This window comes from Octopus bimaculoides, chromosome 14 (assembly GCF_046866305.1).
Source record: "Octopus bimaculoides isolate indiv1 chromosome 14, ASM4686630v1, whole genome shotgun sequence".
NCBI classification, from domain to species: Eukaryota; Metazoa; Mollusca; class Cephalopoda; order Octopoda; family Octopodidae; genus Octopus; species Octopus bimaculoides.
Genome location: NC_142941.1, coordinates 24,929,702 through 24,946,254, shown reverse-complemented (window position 1 = coordinate 24,946,254; position 16,553 = coordinate 24,929,702). Strand labels below are relative to the sequence as shown.

At 37.9% G+C, this 16,553-nt stretch overlaps 1 protein-coding gene across 8 annotated transcripts in view; it reads right to left on the bottom strand.

Moving 5' to 3' along the window:
• Window positions 1–4,980: 4,980 nt before the first annotated feature.
• LOC106869118 (uncharacterized) overlaps window positions 4,981–16,553 on the bottom strand; it is a 62,060-nt gene continuing 50,487 nt past the window's right edge. For all 8 annotated transcript variants that reach the window (XR_016244248.1, XR_016244247.1, XM_052972776.2 and 5 more), the window contains one exon: window positions 4,981–5,848. Coding sequence is in view for 6 of the 8 variants with exons in the window: in XM_052972776.2 (XP_052828736.1) it covers window positions 5,809–5,848 (40 nt within the window). In the remaining 2 variants the exon portion in view is untranslated. The remainder of the gene's footprint in view (window positions 5,849–16,553) is intronic.

Genomic DNA, 16,553 nt, shown 5'->3' with positions numbered 1-16,553 from the left:
AGGCTGTCTTCGCAGTGGAAGACTCCAACATCTCAAAAACCAAAAGCAAAAATAAATAAAAGCAATGTGAAGACACTGTTGACCGTTTTTTTTTTGACTACAAGGGTTCATCATGAGTATGCTCCACCTGGTCAGACAGTAAACAAGGAGTACTAGCCGTGATGCTATTCATTGGAAAAGGCCATGACTACATGTGTCTGGTGAGTGGTAATTGCACCATGACAATGCATTTCTATTCAGCGCAGCAGTTTTTGGCTAGGCACAGCATTCCCCAGATCTCGCCCCCTTGAGACTTTTTCCTCTTTCAAAATATCAAATCCCACTTGAAGGGAAGAATATGATGAGGCAGCTGCTGATTATCCCAGAAAATGAGTTCCAGGAATGCTTCCATCAATGGAAACGGCGCTAGATTAAGTGTGTGACTACTTTGAAAGAAATTAAATGCCAAATCGGTACGTGTTGTAGTTTTGTTTTTTATAGCACCAGTCCAGATACTTACTGGTCAGACCTTGTATGTATTTATAACTTTTGTGCGTATATTGATCACATATGCATTGTGTTTAGCTATATACATACTCTTTTACTTGTTTCAGTCATTTGACTGTAGCCATGCTGGAGTACCACCTTTAGTGGAGCAAATCGACCCCAGGACTTATTCTTTGTAAGCCTAGTACTTATTCTATCGGTCTTTTTTGCTGAACCGCTAAGTTACGGGGACATAAACACACCAGCATCGGTTGTCAAGCGATGTTGGGGGGACAAACACAGACATATATACGATGGGCTTCTTTCAGTTTCCATCTACCAAATCCACTCACAAGGCTTTGGTCGACCTGAGGCTATAGAAGAAGACACTTGCCCAAGTGCCACTGGACTTGGAACCATGTGGTTGGTAAGCAAGCTACTTACCACGCAGTCACTCCTGTGCCTACATGTATAAAATTTTTTCTTTTAAGTTATAAAAATTCAAAAAAATAATCATTAACAATTATTACTATAACTTTTCCCATTATAGCTTTCACTGCATTTACATCACCTTTATAAACTGATTTTGATTTATGATTAACCATTTACATAATCATTTTGCACTTCTAAATTTAAAATACTTCTATGTGTGTGTACATAATTGTCTGCATGCATATATTTGTGTATTCACATATTTACATATGAGTTTATCACGATGCCCCCCCCCCTCCCTGAGATCACTCTTTAATTGGCATGATTTCCATTTACCAATCATCCATTACTAACATTATCTCCTACTAGCATACATTTGTTGCTTTTTACTGACATCCATCACAATTCCAACAGTTACTCACTACTTGCACTTAATTTTTGACTGGCAAATATGTAGCTGCCATTTACACCATGCCATTATTATTTCCCTTTTTACACATTTTCTTTATTACTACTCATTATTCTCCAGCACTAGCTCTCCAGTTTCTCACCCCTATTGTCAATGCTTTCCTTCTCTCCCTCACATTCAAGTCAATGTAGAGCAGTGAAGATCCTGGTACAAGTACAGGTATTACAATAAAGTACATTTAGAACACTGTGAAGTGGTGGATGAACAGAGACATTATATAGCAAAGAGGATAGTCTTGTCTTGTCAAGAGCATAACAGCTTTTCTAGCGTTAGTGCCAGGAAAAAAATACACCTGGTACATTCAGTAAAGTGTCTGGCATTAAGTAAAGCATCTAATAGAAACTATGCTCAAATGAAAATGAATGAGTGAAGCAACGTTTCTGGTCATTCCTCGGAGGGAAGTAACTCTAAATAAGGACTGACACAAACATTGATAACCTGTTCAACCCATGCCAGCATGGAAAGCAGATGTAAAAAGGATGATGATGATAGTATATTTCATGTCCCAGATTCTTGATTAAGCCTTTTCCCAACCCCAGGGTTGAAGTTTTCATTTACTGCCCTGATGTTTTCAGTTTGGGTGAGCTATTAATGTCTTAGGCACTGTCCTTACTCCCATGACTAAGTGTTACAAAATAAATAATACATATTTTTTAGAGGTGAGAACTGTAGAATAAGTTGAAATCCATATTTTTTTTCAGTTAGAACCATTTCATTCAAATAGGCTATTAATGCTTTTGCAAAAAGACAAGAACATTACTGAATCATGTTTCTTCTTGTAAACATTGCAAGAAACAATCATTACTTGTGAGAAATTATCGTCATTATTATTATCACTGAGTTCTGATATAAGCACAAAGCTTATTATTACTATTGTTATAGTAGTTATATGTTGATATTTTCATGTTGACTTACCTTTGGCTCATTAGAAGCATGAATTTTTGTATCACTGCAGAATAACTTGAAAAGTTAACAAAAAAATGTGAGGTTCATACTTCATACACTCAATCCCAATATACAGCTGTTACTTATTTACAAACAGAGAAGATGAATGATTACAAAGATAACTCAGAAATATTCTTTCTACTATAGGCACAAGGCCAGAAATATTGGGAGAGGGGGGCAAGTCAATTACACTGACCCCAGTGCTCAAATGGTACTTATTTTATCAACCCTGAAAGGAAGAAAGGCAAAGTCGACCTCAGCGAAATTTAAACTCAAAATGCAAAGATGGATGAGATGCTGCTGAGCAGTTCGCCTGGTGTGCTAATGATTCTGCCACCTCAATGCCACCTTAGGATAACTCATAAAATATGACAAGTGTGGTGCTGGCAAACAACAGTTACAACCCCTTTACTTTTAATCACTTTGTGAAAGCTTTTACAAATGTCCAGAGATAGAGTGTTTTAAAAAGAAACAAAATTATTTAAAAATTGTTTCACTTCTCCTTTTTGAACGCTTTTGCATTGCATGGAGACAATGATATTGATGTTGTCTTTCAGCTTGTAATTTCTTCTCACACTAAATCAGAGTCCATGAATGAATATTGGGGAAGGTTATAGCTTCTTTTGTACCTTATTACTTTTGAGAACTTCTTTTAAAGGTTTGTTGTTGTTTAATCCCAGCGCAAACCTGTGTTGACCAATGATCAAAGATATTCTAGCCTTAATCAGTGCCTTAGGAAACTATGCAATGTGTTTCTTCACTATCCATAATTCAAAACTTGTTTTTTTCAAACTAAGTATTTCCAGTTTGTTCCTGATATTTAATTTTGATTGTTGTTATGCAAAATTAATAGAGTACTCAGAAACATGTTGTGAGTACAAATTTTCTGAAAGTCAACTTGCTTTTCATCACTTCCAGGTTTATAAAGAAGTTGAGAAATATATTAGGAATCTCTCAAGGTGACTGTATATAAATATGCAGTCTTGTTCTGAAGTAAGGTATTAATATTTTAGTTGCTATCGCTTTAATTGTTGTAAATAGTTCTATGTAATAGGAAGAGAAAAAATATTAAGATATCTAAATGTTCTTTTTTTTTAATTTAATGTTGCATAATAAGTATTAGGTCAAACATATGATCAATGAGGTTCCATCTGTTTGTATATCTAAGACGACAATGTAATCAATATAAATAATCCCTGATGGTATCCTTCTTTATTTCAGGTAGTAGGATATGATTTAAGGGCAATTTGAGTATAATTTCAAGCAATGAATACATAGACGTTCCTCTTGCTGGTTGGCACAATATAATGAAGTAATGTGTAAAAGTGGTTAGTATAGTGTAATAGTGGAGAAATGTAGTAAAATACATTTTAGTATGTGCTTAGAATAATTAAAATAATTTCAGACTTGAATGGATATTTGAAGTGAATGAAACAAATGAAAAAACCAAGTTACTAATATTAATTATTTCCTCATTTCTGGGACAAGGTCCAACATTAGTTGATAAAATCAAACTTAGCACATGCTTGGTATTTATTTTGTTGATGCTAGAAATATAAAGTTAACACTGACAGCTCAGAATCAAGGGTTGCAGAAGAATAGCAACAGCTGAGAAGAGCTCAGTGTGGTTATGGGTGATTATGGGTGAAAAGAAATGACAGATGGAAATGACAGAGGCGGCGAGCTGGCAGAATCGTTAGCAGGCCGGGCGAAATGCTTAGCGGTATTTCGTCTGCCGCTACGTTCTGAGTTCAAATTCCGCCAAGGTCGACTTTGCCTTTCATCCTTTCGGGATCGATTAAATAAGTACCAGTTACGCACTGAGGTCGATGTAATCGACTTAATCCGTTTGTCTGTCCTTGTTTGTCCCCTCTGTGTGTAGCCCCTTGTGGGCAGTAAAGAAATAAGAAATGACAGATGGAACTGAAAAGGAATGGAATACAGCAAGCTGCTAACTATAGGCGGAAAGAAAGTGTAAGTCTGTGTGGTGTTCGTTGCGGCTTAGCAATAAGCTCACTCAACAATTCCGAGTTTAATCCCCATTAAAGGTGGCATTTCAAAACAGTAAGACATCAAGGAGTCATGACAAGTGAGCTCAGCTCCCTTAGAGTATCAGGAATGAATGGGCCAACGGAGTTCTTTCTCTGAAGCTTTCTCCTGTTAGCCCCATAACAAGTTTCCATTTACAAAACTCATAAACTTCTTTTCCCTATGTCACATCAGAATCCATAAATGAATACTGTGGAAGATTTTAGCTTCTTTTGTAGCTTATTACTTGCAAAGACATTTTGGTTGCTGTTGTTTAATCACACTTCAGTCTTGATTGTATAGACTAATGACCAAAGACATTCTAGCCTTAACAATTGTGCTGTTTTTAAGGTTATTTAGGACTGTATCATCAAATGCCTTCTTTCTTTTTGAAGACAGTAGAAATATTGTTTAAAGGAATTTGGCTGCTATTTTCAGCAGATTAAGTGACCATGAAGAGGCTGGTTTCCTTGTGTCTGTACTTGTGAGAAGAGAAATGACATAAGCCATCTCAGCTTTGAGGAAAAGAAAATACTCCATATTTTTACAATTTGCAGCATGGTGCCCCATATTCTTGCTGTCACAAACCATAATTCAGATTGCTATCTTTCTTCATAAAAACATACAAATCAATACACAGGTTTTTATTTTTAGACTTTAATTTTATGCCAGATTAGTTGATGAATACTTTTCTGTCATTATATATTGCCTTGTCTACTCTTTTTCTGCAGTCAAAAAGGTAGCATACTGGACTAAAAACCTTTCAGAAAATAATTTCATCACTGGGGTAATCTTCTACCTGGCCAGCTTTTGTCAACTGTCCTACCCATGCATGCATGGAAGACTGACATTAAAAGATAATGATGATGATGATGATGATGATGATGATGCTGACAATGATATGCTATAAGTTCAAATGCTGCCAAAACTGATTTTGTCTTTCATTCCTAAGAAATGATGAAATAAGTGCTAAGCATGAAATGAGATCATGAAAATCAATTACACGCCTTCCTATACTTTCACTTGTGCCAATGTTTTAAAACTGATAAAAATAACTGAAACCTTGTTGCCAAATTCAGAACTTGGCACAGGATAATCTTAACATGTATACACAGAAAATGAGACAGTACGCAAGAATAGTTAAGTGAAGGCACTTGCTTTGTAAAACTGCAAGCAATGTTCATCATCATACAGCTGACTTGCACAGAATCAATATTCAGGTAGTTTTTACCAAAACTATCATAAGGATAAATTTATATCTAAAAATGACCTGTCTAAGTGTGTGTAAAGAGAGATAAAGAAAAGATGCTGGACATTTTGTATTTTAGTAACCTCTGGTAAATGGTGAAATATAACTTGAAGTTGGTGGTAGTGCTTTTGAACAATGATTGCCATCACTAACAGCAACAACATGCCATTGAAAACATCTGTTTCACAGAAGAGTGAAAGTCAAAATGCACCCAATACTTTCAAGGTTGTGTGATAGTCACATATTCATTATCCCGATTCCTGAAAGCAAAAGAAAATATATATTATAATATGCAGTAAGTTAAAAAAAGTATAAGAAGAAAAAGACAACTTTGCTGTTATTTTAAAAGTTTATCACCATTTTTATTTTAAGAAAATTGAAGCTACTATACATACAAGATATTATTTAACTATCCTTGTTTTGGTTTCCTGCTTTTAACCATTACTTACTAGTGAAACCATTACTTACTAGTGTATCTGTGCCATCAGAAATGACAGCATGAAAATGATACGAAAAATAAAATTAAAATAAAAACATTACAACCTTTGCCTCAGTAACTGCTTCAACACCATGTCTCTAGTGAAAACCCTACCAGCAATGAGTTCATCTTGTTTTGGACGGTCCTTTACCAACATTTTAATATTATTACAACTTCTACTTCTACTCAATGCAACATAAAGTTGTCCATGGCTGACTACTGGTGATGGTAGGATGATACCAACATAATTGAAGCTCTGCTCTTGTGATTTGTTTATAGTCATTACAAATGCTGGGATAACAGGAAACTGTCATCTACTCATACTAAAGAGAAAGGTTGTCTCACTAGGACAGAGGTTGATGCGCAGAATGAAGGTCTCCTCTCTTTTCTTACTTCCACTAAGTATTTTTCCATGAATGAAAAAATCCTTGATGGACAGCACTAAGATCCAGGTCCCATTGAGTAAAGCTCTCTAGCAACATGACTATCGAATGCCTCTTCAAGGTCAGTATATGAGGTGGCATCCCAGAAAGTATCAGTGAATTTAAAAACTCCACTGGATAATGTGTAACAGCTTTGTTATTTTCTTCAACTATGGTGTCAAGGCTTCTGCAGATCATTGTCTCTCCAGGCAATAAGGACATTATGTCAGTGTTTATATGAAAACAATCTTTGTTTTTAGGTGTCAAAATGATTGTTGATGTCACTCATTCAACTACCTCATCATTGTCTAGTAATAATTCTTTCTCCAAAATTTCTCTAACAATGTTGTTTGTACATACTGTGTTTTAAGGTATTTCTATGAGGTTTTCTTCCAGCCCTTCATTGTTGGAGAGGGTTCCATTTCCAACTTCTAAGAGCCACCTGTTGAAGTCATCTTGCCCAGCCATGCGCATATTTTCTGTCAAACTGAGTTTTGTTACGAAATGTCAGAGACGAGACTGCTTAATTGATGACTCAGTTACTGTTGCATTGAATCCTTGTGGGATGACAGGTGCAGTTTGTCTGAAGTCTCCACCAAGTAGCAACACTTTTCCACCAAATGGTCTGAGTGAATTCATTATTTGCTTCAGCAGCAGATCAATGGCTCTCAGAGCATGGCATGATAACATTGATGCTTCATCAACAATTAAAAGGTGAGCCTGCTTTAATTTTTCAGAGGACTCTGAAGGGATTCTCATGTGAGGGGTGGAACTATCATGCAATGGGACAGGTAGCTTGAGTCCACTGTGAACTGTCCTTCCATCAATGAGCAAATCAGCAGCTATGCCTTTAGTAGCATAGGAAAGGATACACTTGTTTTGCCTTCTCAGAGAAGCTATCAATGTATTGTACAGGTAGGTCTTCCCGTACCTCCAGGGCCATCGAGGGAAAAGAATCTACTCTGTTGTTCATTGTCATTGATGGCTGCAGTAATGTGTTTGCAGACCTGGCGCTGAGCTTCTGTGAAGGATGCAGTGCACCGCACAATATTAACTCCTTCAAAATTGTTATTTTCAGAAGTTACTTCATGAAAGGCTGCTACAGCTGGGACTGGAAGATGTAAATCCCTGCAGCATAGCTCATGTACTCAGTGTCGGCTCAATATCATTTAATGCTCTCTGGATGGCCACCTCTCGAGTGTTAATTTTTGTGAAATTCTTAATCATCTCCTCCTCAAACTGGTGGTATGGCTGCAAGGGGTTAGCTGGAGTGTTGAAGATGCAAATGAGAGCAAACAATAGTCTTAGTTGAAAGGGCCTAGTTATAAGGGACGTTTCTTCTATGCACCTGTGCCATTCTTCATCATTTTGAACTAAATTTCTTCTGAGAGCAGCTTCTTTAAATTAGTTGCAGACTATACCGTCTACTGTTTTCACATCCTCATAACTTTGACCTCCAGGAACATATAGCAACAACAGTCTCAAGTAAAATCGCTCCTCATGCTTTGGGCTAACAGTGTACAATCTGGAGATGACTTTATCACCTCCTCTTTGTCTGCGTTTCCATACAGTAGTCTGCTTATTGCAGACATAACTGTACAGAATATCCGAATAATGCAAGTTCCAGGCATTTTCATCTGTTTGATTCAGAAGATACCAAGCTGTTAGTGGTGTGTTCTTCTGTATTGCTCTCTCAAGTACCTATTTCTCTTGACCTCTTCAAAGCATAAAAGTTGCTCTTGTGACAGATGGACAGGCGGACAAATAACTGAATGAGATCTGTCATGCATTTTATTCTCAAGCAGGTGCCACATATTTTCAGGAGCTCTCACATACCTAGCATTTAAATGGTTGCGTACTTCATCATGCTCAATCTTATTGTTTGAAACTGCTTCATGGATGTCAAGATTGATGGAGTCATATCCCTTGTAGATATCCTTGTAAATATATTTCACAGAGGAGACAAAGAGGCAAATTTCAACACAAATGTGAGCACTGAACTTATGGCAGAGATATTTATTGTAGGGTACTATATATCGGTTGTCTATTGCATGGTTGCAAACTCGAACTAATGCCCCCTGACGTCGTCAGTACAACGGGTAACCATTTGGGTTTATCTGTGTCTCTTGTTGATACTCCTTTGGAAATTCTTTAATTTCTTGTTATTTTCCATGCAGGGAGCAGTAGGGTTGAGATCACCACAGAGCCCATGGATCATGCACCTTTTCACTGTTTCATGAAGTAGAGGTTCAGTGACAGGATCTGAGATCATGGCACAGACAATTTGATCAATTTTTTAAAGATCATCCAATTTATCATCAGGGTGCAAAATGATCAATAGATGGGCATGTGGTAAGCCTTTCTTTTGAAATTCAATGGTGAAGCAGTAAGCAGTGACTTGTCCAAATAAATGTTTCTTAGTGATGTCATTCAAGAGTTCATGCAGCTTTATACTGAATATATGGACCACCAAGTCTGGTCTATCTGATAAAGTTTGGCCGGGAAGTAAATTCTCTCTAATTTCTTGCCAATTAGGATTGCATGTTATTGTGAGGAAGATAACAGGAGGATCATATATGCAAACAATAGCCATGGTATCTTGATAGCACTCATGCATATTCCTAGGAGAACCTTGAAATGGTGAAGGCAAGATAACTGTGTATCCTACTTGAGCATTTGCAGCATTCCGTAAATGACCAGCAAGACCACAGTATTGTTCAACTTTCAACCTGTGTTGATAGTTCATCACAAAATTTATATTGTTACTTTAGACTTGCAGGTAAGAGTCTACTGCCCATTGCTGGAAGAGCTTCATGGATAACTGGGTTGAACTCACCATCTCTAACTGCTGTAAGAGATACTTTATGTAGAAGCATTGTAACATCTTGCCTTATGTTTGCTTTAGTTTTATTATCAATAATATATGGTTGCCAGCCTGGCTCTCCATATGGAAAGAAGAAGACAAGAGTGCATTTTTGCACCAGAAACCAAGACGAGAGTTTCTCTCATGGTAACTACTACAGTATAGTTTAAGTGAGGATAAATATTACCTTTCTGTTACTAATAAATATTTTATAAACTTCCATATAAGTCAGAGTCTGTCTAGGGCATTCCATACTTTTGCAATCCTTCCCTGGATGTCCTTTTCTCATGAAACGATGTTACTTCCCAGGTAAGTAGTCATCAACCATTTTCAGATTGGTGTCATTCAAAGTGTAGATATCACCTATTATATTAAAGTCCAAGTCTTCTGTCTTACCAGCATCGAGACATAGTCCTCTATGTGCAGCTGCTGTCTCAAGAGCATGTAATATTTTCTCTGCTAATTCTGTAAAAAGAGTAAGATCATCAGCAAAGTTGACATCCAATAATTCAACTGCAAGATAACTTCTACTTCTAGCTGTCTCAGGTGTAAATTCATAACCCTTGTTGATATCAAAGCATACATATAAGATATAATAATCCAGATATATTATAAACAAGTATGATACAAGTGAGTCAAGACCTATAGATTTATTATTCTGTAATTTCTTTGGCAGAGCCAGGAGTTCATCTATTGCAAATGTCTCAGTCTTGATACTGAGTTCTTGGTAACAATCAGCTTGGTTGTAGTGTCATCAATAACAGACCTTGCCAAGCTGATTTTGGAAGGGTTTTTTCTACTTTTTTAGACGGTTATGCTGGCTAGATGATTTTACCATTGCTCTAGAAGTCTTCTTTCTAAGCTAGGGATATTTGCATGTTCTCTGCTGCTTGCTCAATAGAGTCAACTTGGTGCTGAATATACTTTTGATGTTTTTTCTGCGAGTTCCTTCTGCGTTTATTTGTTTTTTTTCTGTATTTGCTGCAGTTGGGTTTCTGTTTTTGATCTCATAGAGCTGCTTGAGGTATTTCTTCTTACCTATTATGGTTTCTTTTTTTCCTAAGGCAGATTTCTTTTAAATCTAGTCTTTCATGGAAGGCATACTTTGGCATATTCATGATGTATTTTGATAAAGTTTGCATTCAAGGTATTTGGCTATAAGTCTTCTCTCTCAAGCTGGAAAACATCAAAAGGATTTTTCAAGATGATGATGAAATTTTTGCAAATTTCTTTATCTTGTATGACAGGCAAATAGATGGACTGAGGCTGTTATTTTCTTAGTTGCTTGGAGGCTTAGACATATCTTTGTTGCCAATATTTTGTGCTTTGTAGAAACACCATTAAATGAGCTGTATGGTTTACAATTAAGTATGCACTTTATCCATTCATTTTGGTTAAGTCAATCTCTTGCTACTCTGTGCTTTAGCTGTAGGTGCACAGGAAGACCCTCTGCACCTACAGCTGATAACAGAGTAGTAAGAGACTCACTTGATCAAAATAAGATATATTATAAATCTCTACCATGGTACTGAGTACTCTTTTTTCTCCAACAGTTAATGTTAAAAGGGTATACATACATACATATGTGTGTATACTCTTTTACTTATTTCAGTCATTTGACTGCGGCCATGCTGGAGCACCGCCTCTTTTAGTCGAGCAAATCGACCCCAGGACTTATTCTTCGGAAGCCTAGTACTTATTCTATCGGTCTCTTTTGCCGAACCGCTAAGTTACGGGGACATAAACACACCACCATCGGCTGTCAAACGATGTTGGGGGACAAACACAGACACACAAACATATATATACATACATACGACGGGCTTCTTTCAGTTTTCCGTCTACCAAATCCACTCACAAGGCTTTGGTCGGCCCGAGGCTATAGTAGAAGACACTTGCCCAAGGTGCCATGCAGTGGGATTGAATCCGGAACCATGTGGTTGCTAAGCAAGCTACTTACCACACAGCCACTCCTGCACCTATGTATGTATATATATATATATAAATTGGTGTTAGGAAGGGCATCTAGCTGTAGAAACTTTGTCAGATCAGACTGGAGCCTGGCGCAGCCTTCTGGCTCGCCAGCCCTCAGTCAAACTGTCCAACCCATGCCAGCATGGAAAGTGGACATTAAACGACAATGATGATATATATATATATATATATATGTATGATACATATATACATATGGGTGTGTGTAAGCACTTATACATACATACATGCATATAAATATATGTGTACACACACAAACTTACACATTATGCATGTATATACCTTATGTGTATATGTATATATTTCGGGCTTAGTCCCATTGTGTAGAACCTCGGAAAAGTGTCTTCTACTATTAAAAACCAAATAAACAAAGCGAAACATGATAGTTGCTGCTTATGAACTCCTGTGTTTTAATGGCACACATCTGTACTTTGTGGAACTTTCTCAGCAATTGGTGGAATTTCCACTTGTGGCATGTTATGTCAGTTTTCAAAAATTATCCAGATTCTGGAAGTTCAGATAAAGGATTTTCAATCGTATGTGTGGACATATATACACATGTATGCATGCATGTGAATTTCAAAGTTGGCATAACTGAAAGTTGTAATGGGGATAGGCTTTCATTGCCTCTGAAGTGCTTCCATGTAGCTTGTGTCTCGAACAGCCTTTATTAACCGAGTCCAGCTCCCAGCCTTCATGTGGTTCCTACTAATGGGAGAAGAAGCAAAAGTAGATCCTTGGCACCTCAAAACCAGTTGCTTTAGGTAGGTGGAGTCCATCAGTCTTGACCAATAGCTCACCTAGAAAAAAAAACCTGACTTAAAACTTTCACTGCCTTTTAACTACACCCAGCCATGGGAAAGGATATGGAAGTTAACCAAGAGAAGAAATCTGGAGCAAGAGTCCCAAAAGTGGTCAATGAAGTGGATTGTATCAATCTACTAGCCAGCATTTCAAAGCTGAAGAGGCAACTATTCATAATGATCATGCCAGTGGATCTTGACTTTGAGGCTGATAGAGTGGGGCTGTGTCAAGGCTTTTCCCACTATAATATTTTCATGTACAGGTCTTCCTTGTCAGCCATAAAGCAGATGAGCTGTAGCAAAGCACACAGCAAGGATAGCATTCTTGAAGAGCTATACAAAGCCTTCAGCTAGGAGCCCCTTGAAGTATTCCAGGTCAGTATCTGGGAAGAAAAAGAACTGCCACATGACCTTTGGCATGCAGCAATACTTTCCCTAAATAAGAACAAAGGTTTATGAACAAACTGAGAGAACAACTGAGGCATCTCTTGACTTTCCATCATCAGCAAAATTCTGGCCCACACCATCCTTAATAGACTTATTTTAACAGCATCCAAAGAAGTATCTTCCTGAGTTGGAATGCAGATTTCAGCCTGAATGTAGCACTATAGATATGATTTTCAGTGTCAGACAAATGCAGAAGAAATGCTTAGAGCAGAACATGAACTTGTGTTTTGTTTTTATCCCTCTGATAAGACATGCAACAAGGTCAACAGAGAAGATCCGTGGATCATTCTTGGGAAGTTGGCTACCCACCAAAATTCACCAACTTCATATATCTCTTTCATGATAACATGACTGGAGAGATGCACTCAGTTGATGAACCTGGTAAGAAGTTTGACATCTCCAATGGTGTTGAACAAGGATGTGTGCTTGCATCAGTACTCTTTAATCTCTTTTTCCACCAAAGTTCTACATGCTGCTGAAGACTCAAATCTGGGCATTTACATCAAATACTATCTGGATGGGCAACATGCTTTGCCTTGCAACACACACAAAAAGCTTCTGGAAGCTCATCAAAGACAAATTCTTTGCAGATGACTGGGCACCTGTTAATAGGTTTTCCACTGCATCCAGATTGTTCAGTTTGACAATCAGCCTCAGTAAGACAGAGGCCCTCCTTCAACCTACACCTAACAGTTTCCTTCTACAATCATGCATTACCATTGATAACACGCAATAGCTTCAAATACTTGGGGAGTACCATCTCCAGTGGTGGCGCCCTTAACAGAAAGCAAGTCAAGTGTTGGGAAGTTCTGCAGCACAAAGATATTCACCTCTCCACCAATGCTGTTGGGCTTCCATCACTCCTGTATGTGTGTGGAATGTGGACAGTGTATTGCAGACATATCAAACAGCTTGAACAAGTTTCAAAATTGCTTTCTGTAATCAATTATGCAGATCCAGCAGCAGAACTGTATCTTCAACCTGACAGTCTTGGACATGAAGCATTAAAGTCAAGATCCTAAAGGTTCAGCTTGGTTGGATTGGCCATGTGAACTACTTGGATAAAACCAGGATCCACTTAGAAGTGGCAAACTTAGCGTGAAGGCAGGAGCCCATCAAAGCTTAGTCTTCAGTCCTCTTCTATTCATCATAGTCCTATTCATCACAGAAGAGTTTAAGACTAGCTGTCCATGGGTACTTGCATACATAGTTGAATTCATAGTAGAATTACAGAAGACATCTCATGCATGGAAGCTAAACCTAGAATCAAGTACATTGCAGTAAACTTGGCAAAGACAAAGGTTCTGGTAGGTAGGAAAAAGGACAGGTCTCTGGTATCTTCAAGGAAATAGCTTTGCTTGATATGCAGAATAAGATTTAGTATAAACTTGATGTGCTGTATCCATTGTAAGCTATGGACACACAAGAGGTGTATTGGAACCACAGGCAAACTAACAGAGGATGTAAGCTTCATATGTGATAGATGCACTGGAGCAGTATACATTATCAGCACACTAAAATAAAAATAAATTGTCTTAAATGCCTGGATGGCTTACAGAAATAGTTGATAGTCTTGGTTACCTAGCTAGGATAAGAATGAACAAGAGAAAGCTTAGGGAGTTTCTATCAATGCTAGAAACAAAGGTTTTTACTTCAGAGTAAAGGACAGATTGTATGACACTTATATTAGAACTGTTATGCTGCATGGTAGTGAGATATGGGCCTTGAATGCTGAGAACTTAATAAAACTGGAAAGAAATTAAGTGGGCAGGCTCCATTGGATGTGCAGCATGGACAATGGTCATTAAATGATGATGATGAATGACATAGTACAAATGTGCTGATAAAAAAAAAGTGGGCTTAAGGGGAATCAGATGTAGTATGCAAGAAAGAAGATTGATCTGTTTGTCATAGTTAAATCTATAATGGAACTAGACAGGAAATTCCAGGCATGTGATGCATATGGATGAGGATAGCTGTATAAAGTACTGATCACTTAATGTAGATGGAGCTTGTGGAAGAGAGAAACCCAGGAAGACATGGTCTGAAGTAGTAAAAGCTGTTCTCAGGACTTTGGATCTCATGGAGGACATGACAGGAAATCAGGGGTTACTAGCAATATGTGATTCTCACGAAAACCCACCCAACTTGGCAAAACTAAGATCTGGAAGTGCTGTGTGAGTATATTTACATGCACAGCTGGGACCTTCATTCAATTTGCTTGTCGAAACATTCTCACAACCCATCATTTCTCTAATGACAACTTTTTCTTAATACCACTAATCTTTCTCACAACCTGGAATCATTTCACTTGATATTCATCCTTCATCCTTAATACTGTCCTCTTCACAGATATTAAATTGCAGAGAGAACAGTACCCTCACCCACCAAATCATCTTATCTTCTGCATCGTTATGTCTCTTGCATTGCCCATGCATTATGCCTACCTCTCTTTCCCTATACTCTCTTATCCTTTCCTTGTCTACTGTATCATTATTATTATTTTGCTGCTCTACATCCACATCCCTCTACAACCTCCATCCCTTATCCACCGTTCACTACATCCACTTCTCAGACCCATCCAATCCATACAGTTGTCACCTCTTCCTTACCTCCACTACGTATCACCCCTCAATACTTGTACTTCATTCATTATATTCACCCTTTCCCCCATGTTTCACTCTCCCATACACTCTTGCAACCTCTACCCACTCACACTCCTGTCTTTCTTCCCTCATTCACTTCTACTCCCTTTGAACCTTGAGGGTCCATACAGACATCGTATCACCACTACTTTATCTCTTTCCAGTTCTACTCTGATCCCCCCAACTCTCTCTTCTAAAATGTGTGTAACTGTGTAACCTTGGTTCTAGAAATGAAAAGGGAATAAGGCTGTTGGAGTCCTGTGATGCAAATGGTGATCTGTAACACTAACATCAGGAAACCAACTAGCTACCAGAACACTTATCCATCTGGTGGGCATATAAGCCAGATTGACTACATTCTCAGCAGAAAAAGAGATAGACAGAATCTCATGAATGCAAAGTCCTTCCCTGATAAAGCATATACAATCCGACGTAGGTCAGTAGTTAGTAACTTCAGACTTAGAGACAGAAGAACTCAAAGACACAAATCAATCTGGAAAAGGAAGATATAGAAGCATAAAGATCCATTGAACAGAGAGAGATTTAGCAATGTGCCAAATGAAGCACTGAGAAAGAGGAAGAGATAGGGATGAGTAACACAGAGGACAGGTGGGAGATTTTATGGGACAACCAGCAGAAAGAGATGTTGAGAGAAAGAAGTTTGCACAGATGGGGATAGCGGTATACTTGCACTTAGTGATTCTGAAAAGAAAGAAGAATAAAAATGCTATCATGAAAGGCTACTAAATGTGGAGAATGAATGGAGAAAGTAAGTTTTTTGAAAGTGAACCTAGTGAGGAGCCAGTCATTCTAGTTTTATGATTGACAAAGTAATTAAGGACATGAAGATAAAGAAAGCACTCCTGGTCCATCAAGAATTACTGCTAAAATATCTACTGGGGTGGGATATGGGTCTAGACACCTGAGTAGTTAAAGAGCTTATACAGGAAGGTATCATATCCTACAACTGGTGTAGCAGCAGCATAGGCAAGTGTAACAAAACTAAAGGAGATGCCTTACACTGAATTAATAACAGAAATATAAAATTGCCGAAGCTGAATTAATTGGGAAGGAAGTTAGCTTAGATCAGAAGCATTTTTGCTTTTATTTCAAGGAAAAGTACTGATGCTGTCTTTCTAGTAAGGCAACTGCAGGAAGATTTTGCATCAAGTAAACTGCTGTACTTGGCATACATCAACCTTTCCCAAAACTGGTGGTTGCTGTGGAAGGAATAGACAAATGGCTGTTGGGACCAACCAAGCCATGTACGAGGGTGCTGTCAGTAAGTTAAGATTTAGCAACAACTACAGCCATG